At 40.7% G+C, this 10,000-nt stretch overlaps 2 protein-coding genes across 2 annotated transcripts in view; one reads left to right on the forward strand and one right to left on the reverse strand.

Annotated features, from left to right (window-relative positions):
- The window catches only part of LOC122244909 (uncharacterized), an 18,720-nt gene extending 13,870 nt beyond the window's left edge, over nucleotides 1-4,850 (forward strand). Inside the window, exon 2 of the mRNA XM_086534919.1 lies at nucleotides 1-4,850. This exon is cut by the window's left edge and continues 379 nt beyond it. Within this exon, the coding sequence (XP_086391045.1) occupies nucleotides 1-4,393 (4,393 nt within the window). The 3' untranslated portion in view covers nucleotides 4,394-4,850.
- Nucleotides 4,851-6,978: 2,128 nt separating this feature from the next.
- LOC122244907 (uncharacterized) overlaps nucleotides 6,979-10,000 on the reverse strand; it is a 3,712-nt gene continuing 690 nt past the window's right edge. The window contains exons 2-4 of the mRNA XM_043002871.2: nucleotides 8,245-8,307; nucleotides 7,949-8,148; nucleotides 6,979-7,194 (exon numbers count right to left, since the gene is read on the reverse strand). Of these exons, the coding sequence (XP_042858805.2) occupies nucleotides 7,035-7,194; nucleotides 7,949-8,148; nucleotides 8,245-8,307 (423 nt within the window). The 3' untranslated portion in view covers nucleotides 6,979-7,034. The remainder of the gene's footprint in view (nucleotides 7,195-7,948; nucleotides 8,149-8,244; nucleotides 8,308-10,000) is intronic.

Here is a 10,000-nt window from a genome sequence, read left to right on the forward strand (position 1 = left end):
CTCCCCATCAGCGCAGACTGCTGCCAGATCCACGGAAGAGGAAGCAGCACCCGTAGAACCCCGTAGAGGAGCACCCAAGCGGAGACGAGGCCGACCACCGAAGGGGAATAGAAAGCAGAAACAGGAAGATGTAGTAGAGGCACCTCCTCTTATGGTGAATCAGCGAGAAAAGCGGAAACGGTCTGCCAAGTTCAACACATTCCTTGAGGTCCTGAGAGGGGAAAAGGACTTCTACATTGAGGACGAGGAGTTGCAGGAGCCCAAGGTTGCTAAGAAAAGCGGAGGAAGGAAAAAGAAAGTGAACTTTGGTATTGTTCCGGTTGAGGACAAGAGTAAAGAGATGATGGAGAAGATGTGCATTATCCAGGTGACAGAAGTCGACAGACGTGAAAAAGAGGTGCACGCGGTAGACAAAGACAAATTAGACCTAGATGAAGTTGTACAAGAGATTTTGGGCATCAGCACCGACCCTAGTAGTTCTCTAATCGAAGACATAGAGAGTCTGGACCACGGTGAAGAGGATTTGATAAGTGCCATAGACGAGATGACCTCGCAGCAAGGAATGATCGAAGCAAATTCCAGAGGGGCTGCAAAGACGGAAGAAATAGGGCTCAGAAGCTGGCCAAATATAAAGTCTGAGGATGTTGGCACACCATCAATCGAAGTGACTGGCTTTGACGAGGATTTGGCTGCAAGTATGCCAAGTCTTGAGGTGACCATCATACAGAGTGAGGACAATACACTCCAGGCTGTCATTAATGATCCCGATGTACTGAGTGCTTTTGTAAAGGAGGAAGCCACAGAGATGCTGAATGAAAAGACTATAAAGTCTGAGATTGTTGATGATCATGTTGAGGGCTCTGACCTTAAGAAGTATAGATGTAAACTCTGTACTGAGACTTTCTCCAGCAAACCGGAAGCGAGAAGACATGCTCTAGAGATTCATATGCAGTCTGACCCTAGTGACAGCGATAAGAATGCACAGGGAAGCTTTAGGTGTTGTGAGTGTGACAGGGTTTTCCCCACTGCAAGAGGACGTGATCGGCACCTTCTCTACATGCACCTAAAGCATAAACCAGTCCAGTGCACAGACTGTGGCCGTTCTTACAATAGCTTTCGGCCCTTAGAGCGTCACCTTCGTGAGTTTCATGACAAGAATCCAACTTTGCACTGTGAGTCATGCGAGGCAGAATTTGTATTGGGAACCGCATTGGAACACCATAAAGAAATCATGCATCCTGTTATGAATAAGAATAAATTGGTGAAGTCACCCATAAACGTAAAACTCAAGGAGAATGTGAAGCAGCACAAAGTAGTAGAGTGCCCCATTTGCCACCAGAAAGTTTATGGTCTTAAATCTTTGAAATTGCACCACCAAAAGATGCATAAAGGACAAGAATATACTTGTAAGTACTGTAAATACAAAACCAGTTGCCTTAGTACAATGCACAGACACATGGTAAGGGTTCACAAAGCTTTGAAGCTCGAACTCTACAACTGCATCAAATGCCGAGCTGGGTATCAGTACCCAAAGGACCTGGAAGAACATTGTATTTCTGTGCACAAAATAGACCCCTCCTTTCTATGTCAACATTGTGGAGAAAAATTTGCTTGTATTGATATGCTTCGGTTTCACCGCAAGAGTCACACAGCTTTCTCCTGTAAATTGTGTCATTTAGGCTTTATGAAAGAGGAGGCCTTGGAGGAACACATAAAGACTATTCATAATTGTGATCAAGTTGGCCTCACGGAAAACGGTGATGTGACAAGCCAGAGTGAGAATGAAAGTGTAGGCGAGAGGATGGATGCCATAGAGACCGAGGATGAGCATACTGAGAAAGCAGCTGCTGCTCCAAGCTCGAAAGTGCTCGTTATTGCCACTGACGGCACTGTGCAGGTCAAAGAGGAAGTGAAAGAAGCAATTACAGCACCACCTGTTCCTTCAGAGGATGTGACACTTCACTTACAGCAGACACGTGAAGGGGGCCTCGAGGAAATGGATATGTTGAATCCTCTGAAAGGACATAAGGTAAAGGATCTCCCCAAGAAGATGAACTGCCCTGTTTGCAACAAAGTCCTCACCACCAAGTTCCTGCGGACGCACATGTTGAGTCACAAGGGAGATCTTCCACACAAATGCCATGTTTGTGGAAAGGCATATGCTCAGGGAACCTTACTGAGGAAACACATGAAGAATAGGCATTATGACGAGTTTCTCAAATTAGGGAATAAGAACCCAAAGAAGCCCAAGATTGGCTGTGATTTTTGTCACGAAATCTATGATAATATTTATGCACTGGAGGAACATCTGTGGCTACACATGGACGAGAAAACAATCGAGTGTTCAGACTGCAAGATCAAGTTCGGGATGGCCAGCAATCTCAGGGAGCACTACAAGAGCCACTATTTTAAAGAAGCTCGGCCATGCCCTGTATGTAAGAGAGAGTTCAAATCAATTGGATTTTACAATGAACATGTGGAAAAGTGTCAAAAACGGTGGAAGTGTGAGCAATGTGGACTCGAGTGTGACACTCAGGAATATTACAGGAAGCACCAACGAGCAGAGCATGGAGGAGAGAATGTGGTAAGATACCAGTGCAATTTTTGTGAGAAATCCTTTGTGGAACGTCATCGGTATGATGATCACATGATAACACACTCTGCAGAGAGGGCTTTTACTTGTCACATTTGTGACAAACAGTTCAAACGACAAAGACCTTTGAAAGACCACCTTGTTCGTGCCCATTCAGATGAATTAATGATGTGCACTTATTGTCGAAAGACATTTTCATCGCAGCAAGAACTTGATCAGCATAAGAAGAAACTCAAACGTGAATTTCCATGTACTTCATGTGGCCACGTCTATGCATCCAAAGAAGCTCTCACTAACCATTTGTTGGTGCATCATTCAGAGACAACTCCACATACATGTCACATATGCAATCAGACATTTGTCAAGCAAGCCAACTTGAAGGCACACTCGATCACACACAACCCCAACACACCCAATATATGCCATGTGGACGGATGCCACAAGATGTTCCGGTCAGAAAGTCTGTTGAGGACTCATGTTGCCCGTCGTCACCACGAGTTGCAATATGAATGTTCAGTCTGTGATCGTAAGTTTGGCTTAGAGTCTGACTTGACTCGCCATATGGCAACACACACCACTGGATCCTCCCTCCCTTGCTCAGATTGTGCCAAATCTTTCCGCAGCGAAGCTCAGCTTGAACGACACGTCCTTACTCACACACAAGAAAAGCCATATGAGTGTGGTATTTGCCAACACACAGCTGCGACTCGGCACCAGCTGCTGCGGCACGTCCAGACGGATCATGGCATTAATGAAGCTGCGACGCAACTGGTTGTCAATCGATGGCGGTGCTCTGTTTGCAGTAAGATGTTTGTTGTGAAAGGATCATTACTTCGGCATCTACAGGACCATGCTACTCACGGTGTGCAGGCCCAAGGACACGCTGTTAAAACACGTTCTACGCCATCTACATTGCCAGAGATACCCATCACAACTAATGCTGCTGATGCAGCTGCTGCCACCAACAATTTCTTGGAACAAGTTTCTACCTTGAGTTGGCAAGACTTAACTCCTTTGCTCCGCCTTCATGTTATGGCTGATGAAGAAGCGGGTGATGTAGAATCTGCAGCAGTGGCAGCAGATGTCTGGCAGTGTCCTGGTTGTTTACATGCCACGCAGACAGAGGAAGACATGAGAGACCACTTGGTAGAAACTCAGCAGTGTCAAGAGGCAGTTATCCTACAATTGGCAGGAGGATTAGCCAACGCAGAGGATTTGGACGATGATACTGTTGCCGAAGAGCATCTCCTGAACGAAGAAGGAACTGGAGCAGTATTGCAGTTAACAAGCAATGAAGAAGGTTTGCAGTATGTGATTGTGCAAGAAGAGGAAGGAGCAACAACACAGCTCAATGGAGATGCCCAGGTTGGCCCTGAAGTTCAAGGTGAAGTGGCAAGTGATGATAGGAACATGCAAGTCTTAGTAAGCATGGATGACAGCCTTCACCAGCTGCTTCGTCAACCTGCACATGGAGATATCCAGATAGTTGTAGGGAATGCAGCACCTTTAAAGCAGTTTTTGGCTGAAAGTGAGACCGACCCTAATGTCCCCGTCCCAAGCACTTCAGGAAGCGACCAAGTACAAGACAACTTGTCTACAGATGCACCAATCCTCAATGGATCCGAGGTCTTGTTGCAGACAGCTGATGGGCGGCTTGTATTGCAACAGACAGTGGGCGGTGTGACTCAGTATCAGTTAGTTGAAGGGGTACCTACGGGAGCTGAGGAAGTCGATGCCAACCTGACGTTACTGCCATCTCATACACCGTCTCTCTCCAGCGATTTCATTTTGTCTGATTAGCATCGAAATTAAAATTTATTTATGGGTATTAGTTGTAAAATGCAGGTCGATGTTTAAGTCCCCGTTACATATATGAAAAGCTGTATGCATTATGTAGGCCGTGTGATATTACATTAATATATTCGGAATATTGAAGGGAAGGGCATTCATACCTAGTCATTTAGTGTATTATTATTATTGTTTGCATATGCAGTGGTGTAAACTAGAGTGGTTTACACCGCATTGAACCTGACCTGCATGAGTGTACATATTATTTAGGGTGATTCTTGTGTTCACATTGAATGGTTATTTTTAACTGGAGTGGATAGTTCATCAACCATCAGGTCTGCACTGTTTCCTTTGTGGTTGATGTAAAAAGATTAAGGATACTCATAGTATTTGAATTAATGAACTGTACTAATTTATGTGACGAAGCAAAGCTTTAACATACATATTTAAGTAAATGGATTGTTATATACATGCTTGTTTTAGTGATCCAATTGATTGTTTTTTTCCCCACAATGGTTTTAATATTAATAACAGGATAGGTTCTCAAGATGGTCAAATGCGGTGAGAAAGTTTTTTTTTTTATCACCTATAATAATTATATGAAAGTATATGGTTTTGAAATCATCCGAGAATATTTACAGTCAAATTAGTGATTGAAAGGTTTTGAATAAATGAGAAAAGTAGCAGGTAAAAAGTAAAGTAATTATGAACTGACTTCCTCTATGAGTTCTTGTTTAAGTAGGGAGACGATAAACAAAAAATACAGTTCACTTTGAAACGGAAGTCCGAAAAAAAGACAAATATGGATCTATAAAAAGACATATAGCATTGGATGATTATCATTAAAAGGGTAATCAACAAAAATATGGTTCCCTTAAGCAAATTTTATTTTAAAAAGCCGTTACTCAAAAACAAATATATTTTATCAGTTGACGCCTTGTGGAGTAACCTTTAACAAAAATAATTACTACGGTGTCCAAAGTACCCTAGTTTTCAGCCCCCCCCCCCTACTTCAGTCCAGTATTGGCAGATACTTCTGACAAATCTTTCCAATCTATTCTCAACATCCGGTCTCCTAAAAATAGCAACGAGTTATTTAAATTATTAGCACACATGTATATAAGAGAAAAAAAATCTGCAACTCTTATTGTCTGTCTCGAAATGCTTAGAGAACTTAATTATGTGCCTTAAAATCTTTTCATATTACAAAAGATCTGTCGCTACAATATATCCAGTTTATGCTACTGGAAAGTCCATTCGTATTTATTATTGTATTATACATTATCAGTGAAAATGTGGTACTTCTGTGTTACCGTTGATATTCACTCATTATTACATGATTGTTTACTTTAATCAGTTAAGATTAAATACTCCACAATTAAAGGGTAATCTGCCACCACTAACTTTCATAGTGTCAGGTCTCTTATGCTTTATATAGATAGATTATAAAAGTAACAGTGAAAGAAGGCTTCCACTTCAATATTTATTTACTCTTTACTGAACAAGCCTTTGGTTCTATTGTGTCTACTATATGTTTGGGAGATCTGTCTTTAAGAATTATTCGAATTACAGGTCAGGTCTGATCACCGTTTTCCTGGCTTTCAGCTGTTTTCGGTACTTTTCTTTCATGGATTATTCTATGTTATTCATCTCCTTATTTTCTTTTCATTGGTCCTTTTTCACACTACACACGCCCCTGTAACACAGTAATAGGCTGATGAAGTTATTTCTTCAGTTGTAGGACACCCCTACCACGATCACAACACTTCTTTGTTCACTAGTTCGCTGAGCCAGGGAAAAAACTTTTAAAGGCGCTGTCACACTATCATTTTCCGTCGTTTTTTCGTTTCACGTTCGCCTGATAACGGCCAATGAGGTTTGAAATGAGGTGTAAACAAAGGGTCAGAGTATCCTCCATGTGGTATATATCTGACACGGCTTTACGCGTTATGCCATAAAACAAAACTAAATTTTGCAAAGTAAACAATCATACCAATGCACTTTAAGGTGTGACGTGCAATTATGTAATATTACTAAGCAAATCGGTTCAAAAAGCCTAAAGCATAGCAAAGAAATCACTAGTTAGTTTCCTTGTATTCTCGAATCGAGCAATTATTTCCATTCAAGAACAAATATTTTAATGACATACCCATTAAAAAAAATACCTACATTCATATCCTAGAACAGCCTAATCAGTCGAGAAAGTAATAAGAACGGGACCAGTCTATTTTTAATTGAAAGGCTTAATCATTATTAATAAAACTAAAAGCCACATCCAGAAGAGCGACCGGTTTTGCTCATCAAACTTTGCTCGGTGCGAAGTCAGAAATGGAGTAACCGCGAGCAAGACTTCGTAATAACGAAACTTTGCTCGCGGTTTCTCATCTGACGTAACATCAAGTAAAGTTTGTTGAGCAAAACTTGGCTCTTGCAGACGCGACCCTACAATTTTTTTTTTTTTTTTTTTTTATAGAGTATCTATCTTTTTAACTGAGCTATGCATTTGCATATTTTTTAAAATATTTAAACTGTATAACTTGTGAACTTCAAACCTCAAGGATTAAAATTTTCTTTACTAGAGAATAAAACAAACGAAGTGATCAATAATAGTTTATTATTCGAAAAAAAAACATGAACCTTCGACATGATGACGCTATTTCAACATATCACGGCAGCAAGTTGATAGTATCTGCAAGGCGGTCATAATACACGTGGGTTGGTACGAGGCGAGAGCCCAGCTTTCCAACAGGAGTCTATTACACGTTCTCTTTGCTCTCTTGAAATTAGGAACGCAGGGTCCTCCACAGAACATCCTGAAAGGAATTTAATTGCATGTTAATTACATATTTTGTTCAAGGTAGAAATACAAGAGTAAATTAAATAAAACTTGATTAAATTAGGTCCCCTAGGTATAGATTATAGGGTTAAAATAGAACATCAGTTTTGCATTGCTAAATGTCGGGTCTTCTTGCCACATTCCCGCAGTAATTAAAAATATTGTTTCTGCTGGACATTTAAATACATTGTTGTGCGTCTGCTAATTTATTCAGAAAATTTATTTAACTATTTACACTTCTGTTTCAATGCAGTTAAAATATGTAGTCTTCATAATGGAAATAAATACACCTGATAAATGGTGTAATATAAACTTAAACATGTCTGTCTTGGAGTAAATAAGCGTAAAAAAAAACAAACTATTGGTTTGAACATGGGAGACAGTCACATATACTAAAGAAAACGGAATGAAACATTTTATTTCTGAATCTAACACTAACCTTTGAACTACATAACTTAGCAATGCTACATATTCCATGTCAATTATAAGCGTCAAACCACTAAACTTTGAATTTTGAGCTTATAGGAAAAAATACGCAGGCATAAGTTCAAAAACTACATCTAATTTTGACAGCTTTGTATTGTAGACAAAAAGGATTTTCCGTTACTCATCATTTACCAATATCAATTTACTTGGGGCCCCTTCGGCAAAGTTGCTCAATATAACGTCAAAAATGGGGGAAAAAAAACGAATAAAATTTCGCAAGGACGCCTTACTTAACACTTACTAACCTGGCTTCCATATCTTGATCGTTTCGCGCACTTTTCTTAAGCAGCTCTGCCGTCTCCGTCACCACCAACTGTTTTAATTCGTTAAGAGACATTCCATTTTCGTATCCACTGTAGTCTTCATCCATGTACGATCTGAACATGTCCGTATTTACGTTGAGGTGTTCCATGCAAGTACATCCATCGGAATTTTTGTCCAACATCTGCCGGTTTAAATTAAAAATCAAACAAGATGGGATCATAAACCCGCTGCCTTCTAAAAGGGCAAGTGAAATCTGATAAACGAAGCCGTCACATACCTCTGAGTCCATCATTTCAGAAGCACTGGGCATAGCCAAGGCGGTTCCAAACAGAGCGCACATCTGCAAAAGAGGTTCTCGTCAGTATGGGCAAAACAAAGCTACACACAATTGTCAAATCTTTGATTAATTTCAACTTCATTTGTGTTCGTGTTCCAATTATACTGATTGAATATAATTGTAACCTATAGTTGGGGAGCGAGATAAATAATACCACATCTTCCCCAATATTGTATGAGGGACGCGGGAAAATGGCGTGAGCGGTTTGGTTGATTTGTATATTAGGGGTCACAATCTAGTTAAACATTAGCTCTGTATCCCTTCAGCCGCAGCTTCTGCCCGGTAAGTACACCTACCTTTCATTTTACTCATTTGTGCACACAGCTACAAGTCAATATACGTGATTAACAGTTTTTGCATGAATGGAATGCTGCTGAATCACCATGGCTCAAGTGTTGAAAGAAGGAGAATGCGCCAAGGCGTTTTGGATTCACCGGGATTCGACTCATGGGCTGGAACTCGAAGCCCTCGCCGAGGCACTACTGGTATACCCTGCCCGCATGCCCAGAGACTAAGAACAAGGGATAGATTCGAGGAAATCACGACCTACTCACACTCGCTGGCTGGTTCGTTGACGTCTACGCCCTTCCCATGAGAACAAACCGTCGACGAGAGAGTGGAATTGCGCGCTCTTTGGGGTCAAATTGTATCACTCGGGGATACATGTGCACCTTCCGGATACATAGGCAGGGACCAAGACGATCTTCCAACCTCGATGACGGCCGCCATTGACATGATAGGCGCCACGCCCTTTTCCATTATCTGTCGAGTCGGTGTACGAATGCATTTGGCACGGTGCCGGCCAATCACAAGTTTTAAGCCGACATATCTGCTCGAGGATACTTCAACAACAATTTGTTATCTGTCTTGACCTCATACAAGAGTACATTTTATTTATTTTGTCTTAAAAAAAATTCAAGCGCTTTTTCCGTACATCCTTTGAACCAAACTGACATACACAACTGGCAAGGCGTGAGTGAGCCACCTCAAAGGACACCCTATGAATCAATTTCAAAAGACAATTCAATGAAAATGTAATTAACATGTGATAGTTTTAATTGTGCGTAGCCCCTGCTTTCTAAATAGTTGTCCGCTCTCAACAATCACTTAAAATTTATGCATAAATACGATTACATTTAGAGAGAAGTACAATCAACAGGCACGCGGTTTTCGTGCTGTGTATTTTCCGTTTTCAAGTCTTTAGTGATTTCGATCAATTCTACAACCTGTATTTCTCCATAAGTTGTAACTTTCCGCGTGTTTTGTTCGAGAATCCCTCGGGTAGAAATTCACTATATCTGAGGGAGTTTAAAAAAGTTTGGGAATTCGAGATCTGAAAATTTATTATAAGAGTCACTAAAAGCATTGTCATCTGAAATGTTTTCCATTTCACACATGGCAATCAATGGTGTCTAATTACTGAGTTTCTGACCAGTTTTCCCCATTCAATGAATTCTAGAAATGAATTTTCACGATCACTAATGTAGAAAAAAATATCAGCCATCTACTTCAACTTGAATTCTTTGTGGCCTGGTTACCGTAAAACCACTTTCCGTTGCAAACTAAATATTGAAAATGTTTTGTAATTGCACATTATGCATTTCATTTCATCGGCTAACATCAAGACTAATTTATCTGCGAAAAGGTGCACTTTTTAATAAGCGTTGGTCCCACAGTGAAATACATAACCTTGTAA

This window comes from Penaeus japonicus, unplaced genomic scaffold (assembly GCF_977035675.1).
Source record: "Penaeus japonicus unplaced genomic scaffold, GWHDUDI00000001_assembly GWHDUDI00000042, whole genome shotgun sequence".
Lineage (NCBI taxonomy): Eukaryota > Metazoa > Arthropoda > Malacostraca > Decapoda > Penaeidae > Penaeus > Penaeus japonicus.